This window comes from Andrographis paniculata, unplaced genomic scaffold, assembly GCF_009805555.1.
Source record: "Andrographis paniculata isolate CXL003 unplaced genomic scaffold, ASM980555v1 Contig58END, whole genome shotgun sequence".
Classification (NCBI taxonomy): domain Eukaryota; kingdom Viridiplantae; phylum Streptophyta; class Magnoliopsida; order Lamiales; family Acanthaceae; genus Andrographis; species Andrographis paniculata.
The window spans coordinates 862,363-878,826 of record NW_026137593.1 but is presented as its reverse complement, the minus strand read 5'-3'; the positions used below and the strand labels follow the sequence as shown (position 1 = coordinate 878,826).

The 16,464-nt window shown below is 34.6% G+C and overlaps 1 protein-coding gene across 1 annotated transcript; it reads right to left on the bottom strand.

The window, feature by feature from the left end:
- Nucleotides 1-209: 209 nt before the first annotated feature.
- LOC127257625 (uncharacterized) lies at nt 210-1,286 on the bottom strand. The gene is made up of 2 exons (XM_051284061.1): nt 557-1,286; nt 210-460 (listed from the first exon to the last, which is right to left on the bottom strand). The coding sequence occupies exons 1-2, from the start codon at nt 1,284-1,286 to the stop codon at nt 210-212; spliced, it is 981 nt and encodes a 326-aa protein (XP_051140018.1).
- Between the last annotated feature and the right edge of the window lie 15,178 nt (nt 1,287-16,464).

Sequence of the window (16,464 nt, the reverse complement as noted above, 5' to 3'; positions counted from 1 at the left end):
CCATGCAAATGCCATTTTTCTTCTTTTGAGAAGCGAGACGAGCTGAGCTTCTTGGTCCTGCAGTAGTGAGGCGGAGATTATCAGCGGGTAAGTCTCCTCCGGGCCAAGGTATATATATTTGAGGTGCTCAGGTAACTTCTTCAACTCGTCCTTGATACGGGCATCGCTCGCTGGTTCTCTCTTAGGTTCCTCAATAGACTCAGTGGGAGCTAATCTTTCACTGCCCCACTAGAGTCCACAACAGCTTCCAGCTCAAGCGATCCATCATCTGAAGTTCCTTCCAGAGTTTCAATTGTCATACAGTTCTCAAAAGTTGATAATTCATTTAACTCATCGATAAAATCACAATTTTCTTCTTGAGGTTGGCGCAGTGCTTTGTTCATGGAAAATGTGACTTTATCTCCACCTAAGCTCAATGTTATTTTGCCTTGGGCGACGTTTATAGTTGCTTGAGCGGTGGCTAGGAAAGGTCTCCCCAGTATGATTGGAATTTAGCGATCTTCGCTCATTTCCATTATTATAAAATCTACAGAGAAAATAAATTTGTTCTCTTGACCTAGTACATCATGAATAATTCCTTTTGGAAGTCTTATTGATTTATCAGCAAGTTGAATTACAGTTCTACATGCTTCTAATTCATAAAGCCCTAATTTAGAGAAAAGCAAAAATGGCATAAGATTGATGTTTGCTCCTAGATCACATAATGCCCTAATCGGCTCTAAATTGCCTATAGAAAAAATAATGATAAAACTCCCAGGATCGCTTAATTTCTTTGGGAGGTCCTCCTTAAATACGGCACTGCACACACTTTCCAGCTGCACCGCTGCCGCTTCGTCAGGGAATGCCTGCTTTAGATTGATGATGTCTTTTATGAACTTAGCGTAATGTGGCATATGTGACAAAGCATCAGCAAATGGTATAGTAACTTTAAGACTACGGAAAGTATGCACAAACTTATCATATTCCTTGGAATTGTCCTTCTTCCCAAGTCTGGTGGGAAATGGAGCCCTAGCCAAAGGCTGAGCGGGACCCTTTTCCTTCGGTTCAGGCACCCGAGCGGCTGGTATCGCTTGTGGCTTGGATGGACCTTCTTCCTCAGTTGGAATCTGTATCACTCCATCCTGTACAGGCAAGTTAGCAACGATAGAGGTAGAAGAAGGATTAGTACCTCTATCTGGTTGTGGTGGCGATTGCATCCGCTTTCCACCCCTTGTTTCTATGACCTTTGCTTGGTTCGGGACAGTCTCGACTGTCCCAGGCAGCGTTCCTTTCTCCTTCAGCTTCATAGCTTCAGCTATCTGTCCAACTTGGATTTACAGCATTTTGATCGAGGCGGACGTATTTTGTTGGAACTCCTGATTTGCGCGCTCGGTGTTCCTCCAGAGCTCCTCTAGACTCAGCGGCACTTGAGCCGCTGTGGGAGGTTGGGCAAAAACAAGTGCTTGCTGCAAAAGTTGGGGGTTTGAAAGTACTGTTGTTGATGTAGATAGAATCCCCCTTGATGATATTGTTGCGCAGCGAAGTGTTGCGGCTGTTGGAATTGTTGCTGAGGACGCGGTCCAACGGGGGCTTGTTCATGCCCTTTTTGGTACTGCTGGAATTGAGGGGCATTTCTGCCAGCCATATAAAAGACCTCCGTTGGGTTCTGAGTCTGCTCAGATGAGCACTCAGCAACCTGCAGGCTTTCTTGGTCTGTATAGGCGCACTCCTCAGTGACCGTGGCCTCATTTATTACCTACTTTCCTTTACTACGCAGGTCATGCTTCACGAGCTTAGACAGCTCTTTAACTTGGAAAGACAAACTGTCAATCCGTGCATCGTGTGACACTGAAGTAGGGATCTGGTATAGACCCCTTGATGGCTCCTGCCTGTTGGTCTCTAGCCAACTAGTTTGATTGGCCTTCATTCTTTCGATTAAAGCCCTCGCTTCTGAAGCACAGCGCCCCATCAGCGAGCTTCCTACCGTTGCATCTAAGGACATCCTCAGTCTAGGGTTGATTCCTGAGTAGAAAATCTACAGCTCCATGAAGTCCGAAATCTCATGATGCGGGCAGTTGCGGAGCAATTGTTTGTAGCGGCTCCAGGATTTAGGAAGGATCTCTTTACTCCCCATCTTGAAACTCAGTATTTTATTCCTTTGAAGAATGGTTTTTGACACAAGATGATATTTACTCACAAAGGCCTGCACTGCTTCCTTGAAAGTGGCAGGAATGGGATAGAGGCTATCGAACCATTTCCTGGTTTCTCCTGTTAAAGAAAAAGGAAACAATATTAACTCTGCAGCATCCTCCGTGATGCCATGTGTTTGGAGGCGGCAACAATCCTGTTGAAGTTCTGAAGATGCTAGTATGGGCTCTCGTTGAGCAGCCCATGGAATTGACTCTGGCTCTCCAGGCTAACAAGTGCTGGCTTCACCTCATAATGGCCAGAGCCTCTGGGCGCAAAACTTGTAATAAGTGTACTATCCATGAGGGACTGATAGTGAACGTCCATGGGGACTTCAGCAAGCGGGCGATCAACAGCCCTTTGTCGCTCAGGCCTCTGGTTAGGCTCAACAGTAGGTGGGGGAGTGATGACGGCGGGTGTCGCAGCGGCGTTGGCAGCTTGAGCCGCTTGGGAAGCGATGAATGCTCCTTGCGCAGCTTGAGTTTTCTCCACCTGAGCGAGATGCGCTTGTAGTCCAGCCATTTCCTATTGAATGCTGCCGAGCGCTCTCATGAGTTGTTCATCGGTTGGTGTCAGCGTGTGGGGAACAGTAGTCGGGACTACAGTAATGATATGGAGCGGCACCTCCTGCGACGATGTTGATGTGGCCGAATTCGAGGAAGTCCTAGCGGCAATCTGGAAAGCTGGGATGACAGTAGAGGGAGCGGTAGCATTTCCTTGGTTTGCCATGATTCTTTCTCTGGTTAACTCTCTGAACAGACTTCTCTGTGAGCGAGTGGAAAGAGTGGGACTCGTGGAATACTGAAAACGCTTTGGACCCCTACATAAAGATAGCCACACCAAATTAAAAAGTTAGAACCAGAGTTAGTGAAAAAAAAAAACAAAATTACAAAAATTAAAGGTAAATTATGGCACTTCAAAGGATTGTAACAAGAATAATTTTCATGAGTTTAAAATCCTCGGAAACGGCGCCAAATTATGATAACTAAATTTTTTTTTTATTTAAAGATGAAGATGTATATTATGGATATTCACAGGGAATTTTCACTTGCTGGTTGAGATGTAGTGGATTATAAGAAGTGATCAGATATAGTAAAAATTTGTAGTTGTAAACCCTGAGTAGTTATCATAATTATTTGTACTATTTAATTGGTAAGTTTCCATATCGAACACAGAGATTTTAAGTCACGAATTTTAAATCAAGTACAGATTCTATTAGAGCGGCGGAAAATGCAGTAAAGGGACCCGCTTTACAGCGGATCAAAATTCTTATTCTATGAACAGTTGTAAATAAAAGCGGTAAAGTGAGCGCAGGCGAGCAGAGCGGAGGTGAGCGGAGCGGAGGTGAGCGGTGGAGTGCCAGGATGGGCGAGCGAACGGGACATGAGCGAATGGCACAATGTATAGATTAAGCGGTAGAGAGTGAATGAGAGGTGTTGTGTCTGAGATGTGCGTTACTTAATGGCTAGGTTTTCCTGGATGAGATGAGCGAGCGGTGCTGGTGTTTAAGCGGGAGGAGGAGATGATGTAAATATATAAACCAAATTATAGAGAATTCTTATAACTGGTATTTGACCTTAAGGGATTTACAAAAAGACTTCAATGACACCCAGAATTAGAACATTATAAAAAAGAAACCCTACAGTCACTAGGAATTTATGCGACCTAATAGACCACCGCCTATGCCCCATTAATTATCCAAAATTCTGCCTCATTAGTGGCTTTACCCTTCTGTTACCTCTTTTTAATGAAAATTGAATTCAAACCAGTAGTTAAGCAGGTCGACAAGGCTCCCACGTACTTAACTACATTGAACTACCTTGAAAATGTTTGTCACAAAGGACAAGGCTTAGATAATCAATTTTTCTGTGCTCTAAACAATGAGGTGAAACTTTTTACAATCAGGATTTATATAAGTGTGAAAAAGTGTGAAAGAAGTGGAGATGAAGAATTGAATGATATTTCATTACTTACTAGTAAAGCTGAAAATTCTAATTCTACAAAACTGTAATGAAAACGATAAACTACACTAAGTAAGCAGTAAAGTATTGGCCAAGCAGGAGAAGAAGAATCCCCACTCCCTTGGCCATTCCTGTGGAGAACTCCCTTACAGGGTTAGAGCTCTCTGGAAACATGAAGACAACTAGAATGCACAAAAAGTAATTGCTAGTATACTCCAGTGGAAGTATTTTTACATACAGATATCTGGCCCTATTTATAGCAGGTAGAAGTAGCGGTTACAAGCAGTTGCAAAGTGGTTTCCACCGCTAGGCAATTAGGCAGTTGATGACGGTTATTTAGTTGAAGCAGTTGCTGGCCATAATTCCCAGGGTGCTCGCTTCGCTTGCGTGGACTTGTAAAAGCGCATATCTTCCTCACTTGCCGGATGACTAGAGGGCATCAACGCAGTTAAGCGGGCTTGCTTGTACTAACTGGTAGTGGAATGGCTATACCGCTGCAGTTAGAACACTTGGGCAATATTTGAGTTGAGCTGCCGTCACTTTGCAGTGGTGGGTGTTTGGGGTGTCGCTTGGGAGCGGTAGAGCCTGCCGTTTGTGAGCGGTGGAAGCTACCGCTTGCCTCTCTTGCTTTAGTTTTTCTGGGCGATGGAATCGCCGCTTGCGAGCGGAGATGACTGTCGCTTGTGGCGTCTGCCTTAGCTTTTCTGGGTCCAAAACCCCGCTTTAATGGGCAAAAATTGTTAATAATCTCAACAAACCACCTCCGGATCATGTCAAGCGATATAAATCAATAAAGTATGCCATTAACCAATTATTGTGATAGTTTTTATACAGAAATTCAAGTAATACGTAGTTCTGTCAAGCGAAAAATATGTTTATATTTGGAGTCATCAGGCTATTTATTTACTTGTGGCAGAACCGCAATCTCTTGGAGATCTTCTAAACAGACGATAAAATCTACTTTTTCAAACCATGCTGAGATTTTAACAATTCACGAAGCCAGTCGTGAATATGTTTGGCTGAGGTCTATGACTCACCATATTCAGAAAAATTGTGGCTTGATTTCTGATGATGTATTACCTCCTACAATATTATTCGAAGATAATGCGGCTTGTATAGCTCAGTTAAAAGGATGATATATTAAAGGCGATCGGACAAATCACATATCTCCGAAGTTCTTTTTTACTCACGATCTTAAAAAAAATGGTGAAATTAATGTGCAACAAATTCTATCGTTTGAAAATTTTGTAGATTTATTTACGAAGGCACTACCGACTGCAACATTCAACAAATTGGTTCAAGGAATTGGAATGCGTCGGCTGAAAGATATCAAATAAAGTCCAAAACAGGGGAAGCGCATTAATACAAAAATGATGATGTACTGTTTTTTCTTTACTATGATTTTTTCCCACAGGGTTTTTTTATAATAAGGTTTTAACGAAGCATATTCTTTGTATAAAGACATCCAAAGAGAAATGTTATATACAAACTATACACAATGTAATGACGTAGAATGTGTGTGGCGTAGAATGTGTGTGGCTACCTTATTAGTTACTTTCTAACCTCACAATCATTCCTTCTGTTATATATATATATATATACACACGTATAGTTTATATGAATAAAAATCATCCATTTTGATTCTCTCAAAATCTCTCTCTCTCCTCTTATATACATATATTAATATTATTGCATAATATATAAAGACGTATAATACATATTTATATACTCACCAAATAATATTATATTATTATTATATAAGATATGTATACGTGTATAATTATAGTAATAAAATATAGTTATGAAACGTATATACAGTATGTTATAGCTAGTGGGGAGCACGACCGAGTGATTAATTATTATATATATATATATATAAAATATTGTATTAATATATATCTAAAAAATATTTATAATTATTAAAATATTACTGTTATTCAAAATAATAAATATATAAAATTTAAATATAAAAATAGTATAAATAAACTAATACATTAAAAAATGTAATTGAAAAAATGAGTTTAAGTATTGAACAATTCACAAAGTCTCTGGTGTTTCTTTTCAATATTGTTAATAATCATTTTGGGGTTTAAGGTTGTTTCAATCGAGTGATTTTGCTAAAAGCTCGCGTCATATTCATATATAAAAATTTGATTGAATAAATAAATTAATTGATTTGCACTTTATTATAAAGCTAAATTTTATTAGAATATTACTACTAATTTTTATTATTATTAATTACATATTCTTTTGGCCATCTGTATAATAAAATTTCATAATTTCAAATCAACTTTAATGAAATTTTGTAATAATTAAAATTTGTGAAAGAATTTAATAAAATATTGTTATAATTAAAAATGGTAAAAATCAAATATGTATATATATAGATCTATATTAAAAGAATCTAAATTTTATACATTATGTTTTAAAATAATAATCATACTTGTTTATTTTCGCACGTCATAAAACAATAGTTTTATTTTTATAAATTAATATATTACAATAAAACTTTCATTATCTTTTCATTGTATTTACACAAATTTCACTATCTTTTACATCACTACATTCCTAATGACAACAAAAATTTTACTCGTACTTTTAACCAATTATCAATATAATATCTATATTCCTAAAATTTGTGTTGAAGTCCAATAAGACTATTCCTCTTGGACGGAAGGAGTATTATATGTACCAATTATATAAAATTTAAGTAATATTTAATTGTTATTAAAAATAATATTCAATGCATATAAGTATTTGGAAATAGTTTTTCAAACAATTTTTAATTTTTTGAAAAAAAATTTAATTGTTTGTTTGGTCCAATAGCTAATTTAAATATTTGATAAATTAATATTTTGGAATAATTTTTTGAATTTAAAGAACTTATTTTTTTATAGCATTTTTACTTATTTTTTATTTTCCCTTTAATAATTAAATATTTATTTCACATATATTAATATATTTTTTATTATAGTTTTTATTAATTATTTTCCTCTGCGACTTAAAATTTTAGTATTATAAATTTACAGTTATTAACTTATTATTTTTATATATAAATTATTTTATTCGTAATTTTTTTTAAGTATATTAAAATAAAAGTATTATTATTTATTTATATATATTTTTATATTAAAGATGCTATATTAAAATAAATTTTTATTTAAAATTATAACTTTAATAAAAAAAAATACTTCCTAATCTCACATGAAATATGTTTTTTCTATTTTAGTCCGTCTATATTATTTGTTATTTTTTTAAAATATAATTATATATTTTAAATTTATATTTTTTAATTTTTTAATCTTAATTAAACTTTTTAATTATTTTAATTTATAATTATTTTTATTATATAACAATTATTTTTATTAATATATTTTTTAATTACTTAGAATTTGTTTCTTTTACCTGCAAACCTCTAGTTTTTATTAGTTAGACTCTGCATCTCTTAAAATAAATTATATTTTTTTAACAAAATATTTTATCATACATTATTTTAATACCTAACTCAAACCAAATTTTTCTCAAATTTATAAAAAAAAAAAAACACATCCTTAATAATCTTATCTTAGATATATATATATATATATTATATTTGAGCTCATTGTGGCCCCACCACAATATAAAACAAGAATTTCTAGGAGTTTTGAATTTATTTTTTAAAAAAATTAATTGGATGAAATATTTGTGGGTTAAGAATTTTGAACAATTTTAAGTTTTTTTTTCTTTAATTTCTATTGGTTGTTGAATTTGATTGGTATATTACATGAATGTAGGCCAATATGTTTTTTTTTTTTTTTTAATTTTATGTTATATAATTTATATATTTTTTAATAATAAAAGTATAATATTAATTTCTAACGATTTTTTATATGTATATATATTAAATATGGTGCAATTTAAATATTAAAATTTATTTTTTAATAATTATTTATTTTTATTGATTATTTGATAGAATCGTTTTTTTTATTAATATACTTAAATATTCATAAATTTTGTAATATTTAAAATTTTTAACAATTTTATTTTTGTAATTAATTGATTATTTACATATTTTTAGACATTAATATTTCTCATTATATGTAATTATTATTTTAATTAATATTAATGGTCCCCAGTAAAAATTTTCAATAGTTTTTTTTTAGAAAAAATAATAATTTGATTAGTTATAAAAGATTGTGAACAAAAATATTTTTTTATTTGTGCAAAAATTTTTTTGTTTTATGTATATTACTATTATTTATATAATATTTTATATTTATCTTGAACAAAAATTATGTATAATTAAAAATAATTATGTGTTAAACTAAAATTTTTGAAAATATTTATTTTGTATATTTTAATATTTTAATTTTAATTATTTTGAACTTATCTTATATAAAATTATATATACTAAAATTTGTAATTGTACTTTTATTTTGTTTATTTATTTTCTAATATACAAGAAAAATTAGTGACAATAGTTTAAATTATAAAAAAATATTAATATTAAATTTGTGTTTATTTATTTGTTGTTATTCATTTTATCTAATATTATATATAATTCAAAATTAGACCTAATGAGTAATAAACTGTTATTAATATAAAGCATATCTTATATTAAAAAAAATTATGCATAATTATTCAAAATAACGTGGGATTTACCTTTAAAAAATCTTGAATTTTTAGTTATTTTATTTTATTTTTAATTTGATATATGATTTGATTAGTTATTTTAAAATATGAATCATACATAATATTTTCAATCGTTTGTTAGAATGAAATGTGAATCATATATATATATTTAATTTTTTTTATTGTAAAAAAACTTTAGAACGAAATCTTCTTTATATAGTATGATATTTTTTTTCTTTTAATTTGTTTGATTTATATTTCTTTAATTTCTATAATTATTTTAGTTGTAATATACCCATGTTAAAATATTTAAAAATATATTTTTTATTTTGTATAGTTTTTGACACGGCCCAACCGCGTATGAATATGATCATGTATAATTTTTTTACCCACTAAGTTCAATAGAACAAATGGATTAAGAATAAGAATAAAAGACAGAGAAGGAAGAAGAAAATATAGTGTAAAAAATGTGAATTAGTATAGATGATAACCAACCACGAGAATAAGTCTCGGACCTGAAATCAATCCATAGGTAAAACACAAATAATAGGCTAAATCTATTGGAAGCCACAAACCGATGGAATCACTCCAAAGACCCGATTTGAGATTCTAAATGCAAGAAAATCACTCCCTAACACTAGAAAATTATAAAAATGAAAATCAATTCAAGATGTAAAAAAGGTTCGCATTACAACGATAGGCATGGACCTTATATAGAGGTCCTTGAGGAAAATAAAAGACAACAAATAATAAAGGAAATAAACCGAAAGGTAAGTCTAACTATAAGGAAAAAAATAATTAAAGAAGTTTTAGATATGAAATTATACTATATGAAAACTTATAATAAAAGGAAATATATATTAGACCTGTCAAAACGGGTTAGTGGGGCGGATTGGCCCACAACTCACCTAACCCGCAACTAAGCGGGTTGTTTGCGGGCCAACCCGCGGCGGGACGGATCAAAATTTCATCAGCCCAACCCAACCCACCGGCGGGTGGCGAGCTAAGCGGGCTAGCCCACGGGCTTTTTAAAAATATTAAAAGAATATTAATATTATAAATATTTTCGTAATTAATATTTAAAAATGGCTAAAAATAATTTTAATGTAGAATTTAAATAATAAATATTTTAAAATAAATAAAAAATATAAAAATTCTCAATTCTAAATATTATTAATTGGTGTATTTAGAAAATTAATAATAAAAAATACTTCATTTTAAAAATAAATCATAATTAATTTTATGAATTTGTAAAATTATAAAATAATAAAATGGAAGACGGACAAAACAAATGATGAAAAATTGAAACAAATAACAATGTCATGAATAACATAGTTAGAGAAGAAAAACGTATAGACAATATTAATAATTTATTTAAGCTAATGATAATAAAAATTTTATTTTATTCGTCTTAACTTATTTATAATGGTATGTTTGTAATTTATAAAAAATTAAAATATATTTTTATATTAATATTTGATTAGTTTTATTATAATTTTTTAATATGACAATACAAAATGGTAAAAAAATACATTTAGTTAGACGAGCGAGTACTAATTATTATATCTATTTGACCCGCGGGCTAATCCGCCCCACTGCGGGCCAAGCCACCCTCAACCCGCGCCCCATGCGGGTTGACCCATTTAGGCCCGTATTTTAACGGGCTTAAAAAATCATAACCCAACCCTCTTTAAAAGTAAGGCGGCGCGGACCAACCCGACGGGCTCACCCCATTTTGACGGCTCTAATATATATTAAGGTACTTCTAGAAGCATCCATAATAAGTGATGATTCCCTTGATAATCTTCCATGATTAGCGATTCTCTCCATAAGTGATTATTCCTTTGATATACTTCAATCATTGGTGACTCTCTCCATAAGTGATGATTCCCTTGATATACTTCCATGATTAGTGATTCTCTACATAAGCGATGATTCCCTTGATAATCTTCCATGATTAACGATTCTCTTGATATTTCAATTGGGATTCTTGCTGGTCTCATTGAAGGAGCGTCAGGTGAGGGCTAAGTGGTCTCCAAGCATCATCCTTAAATTTATTCTCCATGAAAAATCGTCTGATCAATGCAGTGACAGATTTTTGAAACTGACGAGCTCGGCTTCGAGTGATGGGTCCCACGGGCATTTGAATACTTGAAGATTGGACGTCCTCGTCATTCTCTCCTTCTTAAAAAGCTTTCTTGTTCTCCCGAACAAGATATTCATCTGCTGCATAAAAAAGGCTCAAGTCAGAAACATTAAAAGTAGCATGAACTTGGTACTCACCTGGGAGTTCAAGTTTGTAGGCATTATCATTAATGCGTTCCAACACTCGAAAAGGCCCATCGCCACGGGGAGTAAGTTTTGACTTTCGTAATTCTGGAAATCTTTCCTTCCTTAAGTGTAGCCAAACTCAATATCCTATCTCGAATACAACTTTCTTGCGCCCACGGTTAGCTTGTTTTGTGTAATTGTGAGTTGTCTTTCGTAGATTATCCCGAACTTGAGAATGAAGTTGTTGGACAAATTCAGCCCCTTTTCTGCCATCAAAACTAACGTGCTCATTGCGTAGCAATGGCATAAGATCAAGAGGAGTTAATGGGTTAAAATCATAAACAACCTCAAATGGAGAACAATTCGTAGAGCTATGAATCGTACGGTTATATACAAATTCAGCATGAGCTAAACATTCTTCCCAACTCTTCAAATTCTCATTAACTAAGGCACGTAACAAGCTACCCACAGTTCGATTAACAATTTCTGTTTGACCATCAGTTTGAGGGTGGTGTGATGTGGAAAACATTAATTTTGTACTTAATTTAGCCAAAAGTATTTTCCAAAAATAACTTAAAAATCGAGAATCCCTATCATAAACAATGGATCTTGGAACAACATGCAATCTAATAACCTATTTGAAAAATAATGAAGTAACATGAGAAGCATCAGTGATTTTTGTGCATTGAATAAAATGTGCCATTTTTTAAAAGCGATCAACTACAACAAATATTGAATCATTACCTGACCTACTCCTAGGCAAACCTAATATAAAATCCATAGAAATTTCAACCCAAGGGATTCAGGAATAGGTAGCGAAGTATACAAACCGTGTGGATGAACAGTAGACTTCGAAGAGAGGCACTTGTACACCGACGAATTGCAGCGTCAACTTCGGCTTTCATTCGTGGCCAAAAAAAATGTTCCTGCAGCAAGTTAAGTGTCTTGTTCCTACCAAAGTGTCCCATCAAACCCCCCGAATGACTTTCCCAAATCATCAATTCTCTCAAAGAGCATTTAGGCATGCATAATTTATTTTCTCGCAGCAAATACCCCTCATGTACATGATACCTACGTGACAATGCATCCGCAACGATGTTATCCTTACCCTTTTTGTATTTAACAACATAGGGGAATGTGTCAATGAAGGAGATCCATCGGATGTGTCCCGTACTCAACTTACTTTGGGATTTGATATGCTTGAGAAATTCATGATCAGTATACACAACAAACTCACGAGGACGTAAGTAATGTTGCCATATTTGCAGCGCCCGCACTAAGGAGTACAATTCCTTATCGTAGGTTGAGTAATTCAACGCAGCGCCATGTAGCTTTTCACTAAAAAATGCAACGGGTTTCTTTTCTTGCGAGAGGACGGCGCCAATACCTACACCAGAGGCATCACAATCAAGTTCAAACTGTTTAGAGAAATCAGGTAAAGCAAGTACGGGTGCACATGTAAGTTCCGATTTCAAAGTATCAAAAGCATTTTGTTGTTCACTTCCCCACTCAAACTTATCCTCTTTTTTGGTAATTGCAGTTAAGGGTGCTGCAATAGTGCTGAAGTTCCGCACAAATCGACAGTAGAAACTTGCAAGGCCATGGAAACTGCGGACATCACGTACACTAGTAGGTGTAGGCCACCTTGGATGGTTGCAACCTTCGCAGGATCTACACATACTCCATCTTTTCCTACAATAAAACCCAAAAAGTTGCACTTGTCGACACAAAAGTCGCATTTTTTCAAGTTAACATATAATTTCTCAGCCCGTAAAACATCTAAAACTGCTTGTAAACAACATGTGTTTCAATAGAAGTACTATAAACAAGTATGTCATCAAAGTATACTACCACAAAATTATTTATAAAATTCCTTAAAACATGATTCATCAATCGCATGAATGTGCTTAGGCATTAGTAAGTCCAAATGGCATAACTAACCACTCATATACCAAAAGAAGTCTTGAAGGCAGTTTTTCATTCATCACCTTGATTCATCCGAATTTGGTGATAGCCACTTTTTAAATCAATTTTTTTAAAATATTATAGAACCACACAAATTATCAAGCATGTCATCTAACCTACGAATGGGATGACGATACTTAATTGTTATAGCGTTGACGGCTCGGAAATCCACACACATGCGCCAACCTCCATCTTTTTTGGCACCAATAGGACAGGTACAACACAAGGACTTAGGCTTTCACGAATCCAACCTTTGCTCAGTAGATCCTCGACTTGCCTTTGTATTTCTTTTTCCTCATCCGGGTTGGCTCGATAGGCTGGCCGATTATAAATTGATGCTCCCGGGACAATCAATTTGGTGCTCAATTCCACAAGTGGGTGGTAAACCATGGGGTACTTCATCAGGAAAAACATCATCATATGCCTGCAATAAGTTAGAAAAACTAGATGAAAGTTTGTTAGAGTCATTCATGGAAAAATAAGTAGGTTTAGAAAGTAATAGCAAACAATGAACTCCATGTTCTAAGCGTAAAGCATCCTTCCTACACATAAAAAGATTAGACCTCTTACTCTCGTGTTTAAGATTCCAACTGGTTTCACCCTGAATCACTACACTCGTGTTTGATTTTTTAGTAGAATGGTAGAGTATTTGAGAGTGGCTCGGGGCAGATGTATTTATTGGTGAGGATAAAGATTTGAGAGGTTGTGGGGTAGTTAGGCTATTTGAAAGAGTAGATGCACTTGTATACGGAGTACCTTTTGTTGCGGGTGATTCTAAGGAGGACTTCAAATTGGATTCCTCACATTTAGTTGATTCAGCGACATAGCCCACCATCTTGTTGTCTTTCTTTTGGTTCATTTTCTCTCTTGCTTCAGCGGCAAACTACTTGTACAAGTATTTTTTATCTTCATTTACTTGTCGAGGACTCAACGGCTTTAGAACTATGGTCCGTCCGGCATGTGTGAAAGTATATCGATTATGGCGGCCATCATGTACAACTTCTTTGTCAAATTGCCATGGTCTCCCAAGCAAAATATGACATGCTTGCATTGGAACTACATCGAATTTTACCTCATCCTTGTAACCTTGTAGCTCAATTTCCACCAACACTTGTTTGGTGACGTTGATTTCCCCACAGTTATTAAGCCACTGTAGTTTGTAAGGCCTCGGGTGCAAGTTCATCCTCAAATTCAGTCTCTTCACTGAGGTCTCTAATGACATTAGCACAACTACCACCATCAATGATAAGACTACATACCTTAGTCGCGATCTTACACCTTCCATGGAATAAATTTTCACGTTATTCGGTATCTTCAACCTCCTTTGGAAGAGTGCTAACAGCTCGGAGAGTGACTAACGTCAAATTGGACTCCGGTCTGGATTCTACAGCTTCCTGGTTGTAGGAATTTGCCTCATTGACCTCTTCAATTTCTAATTCGGACTCGTACTCACTGGAGGTCGTAAGAACCATAGTACGCTTGTTTGGACATTGATTCGAAAAATGTCCTCGGCCTTGGCATTTGAAACATAACACATCTCGGCTACAGGTGGTGTTCTTTGGGGCGTATGTTGGAGACTTAGGGCACGTCGAATCAACTCCCGCTATCTCTTTTCCTTTGTTGATATGTTGTGGAAGCGGCACTTTAGGCAACCCTACAATTGGAGAAAGTTTAAACGGATTACCTTGCATCCGCTTTGATTTTAGTTGCCTCTCCACCTTTATGGTCAAGTGTACCATCTCCTCGAGGTCCACGTATTGGTACATCTCTACCACATCAGCAATATCCCTTTGAAGCCCATTTGAGAATCTAGACATCGTTTGCTCCTGATCTTCATGGATATCGGCTTGTAGAAGAAGTGTTTCAACCTCCTTATAGTACTCCTCCACTGACCGCGACCCTTTTTGTATACTCTGCAATCTCCGCAATACTTCACGATGGTAATGAGGGGGAACAAATCTCTTTCGCATGAGTGTATGAAGTTCTGCCCAAGTACGCACTGGAGCTTCCCTATTTCTGCGGCGGTTGATGCTCAATTGGTCCCGCCATGCAAGCGCATAATTTGAAAACTCCATTACGTCCACACGGAGTTTTTGTTGGTCAGTTAATTGTTGAACACCAAAGATTAGTTCTAACCTTCGTTCCCATTGCAAAAATGCTTCAGGGTCGGATTTTCCTTGGAACGGTGGCACTTGGAACTTGATCGAGTTGGTATCCTCATCTTCATCCCGTCGGTGATGGTTATTATGATGCCTAGGTCGTTCCCAATTTCTTTGAAACTCCTCATCATCGGGTTTGTCAATGTTGTGTGGTGGTGGGGGCCGGATGTTGCATCTTGGCCTCCAATGCGGTTGAACATCATTTCGCCTCTGAGCTTCAGGTAACGGTCGGATATTCTCTTGTAACTTTTTTTTATTCTTTTCCAGTTGATCTATCATATTATTCATCAACTCCAATCCAGAATGGTGAAGAGTTTTGAACTCTTGTAGAATGGTATTGAGAAGACCTTGTACATCAACTTGTTGAGAATTGGATCCTTCACCCCCTGCCATTAGAAAGAAAATAAAAAAGAAAAAGAAAAATAACCTCATTAGAACTCTCGTGTATCACTCTACACCTTATGTACCTCTCCGTCTCGCAAAAAGGACTCAAATCAAATTGATGGAATTATCCCAAAGACGATAGCTAAAAAATCTAAAATAGTAGTGAAAACAAAAGAAATATAACTTCATAATGAAGGTAGAAGACAAATAATCAAAATAGATTTTTTTTTTTTTTTTATAAAAGAAAAGATGATTCGAAGCTAGAAGTAAATAACAAATATCTTGATATTTGATAATAACTGTTTTTTTTTTCGTTTTTTTTTTCCTCTTTTTTTTCTACTTTTTTTTTGTTTTTTTTTTCAAATAAGAACCATATATCAATCAAGAGATTGTATCAACTAGCTCTGATACCAGATGACACGGCCTAGCCGCGTATAATAATGACTATATATAATTTTCTTACCCACTAAGTTCAATAGAACAAATGCATTAAGGATAAGAATAAAAGACAGAGAAAGAAGAAGAAAAGATAGTGCAGAGAATGTGAATTAGTATAGATGATAACCAACAACGAGAATAATTCTCGGATCTGAAATCAATCCATAAGTAAAACACAAATAATAGGCTAAATCCCACTGCAAAGGATTGGAAGCCACGAACTGATGGAATCACTCCAAAGACCCGATTTGAGATTCTAAATGCGAGAAAATCACTCCCTAACACTAGAAAATTATAAAAATGAAAATCAATTCAAGATGTAAAAAAGGTTCGCATTACAATGATAGGCATGGACCTTATATAGAGGTCCTTGAAGAAAATAAAATACAACAAATAATAAAGGAAATAAACCAAAAGGTAAGTCTAACTATAAGGAAAAAAATAATTAAGGAAGTTTTAGATACGAAATTATACTATATGGAAACTTATAATAAAAGGAAATATATATT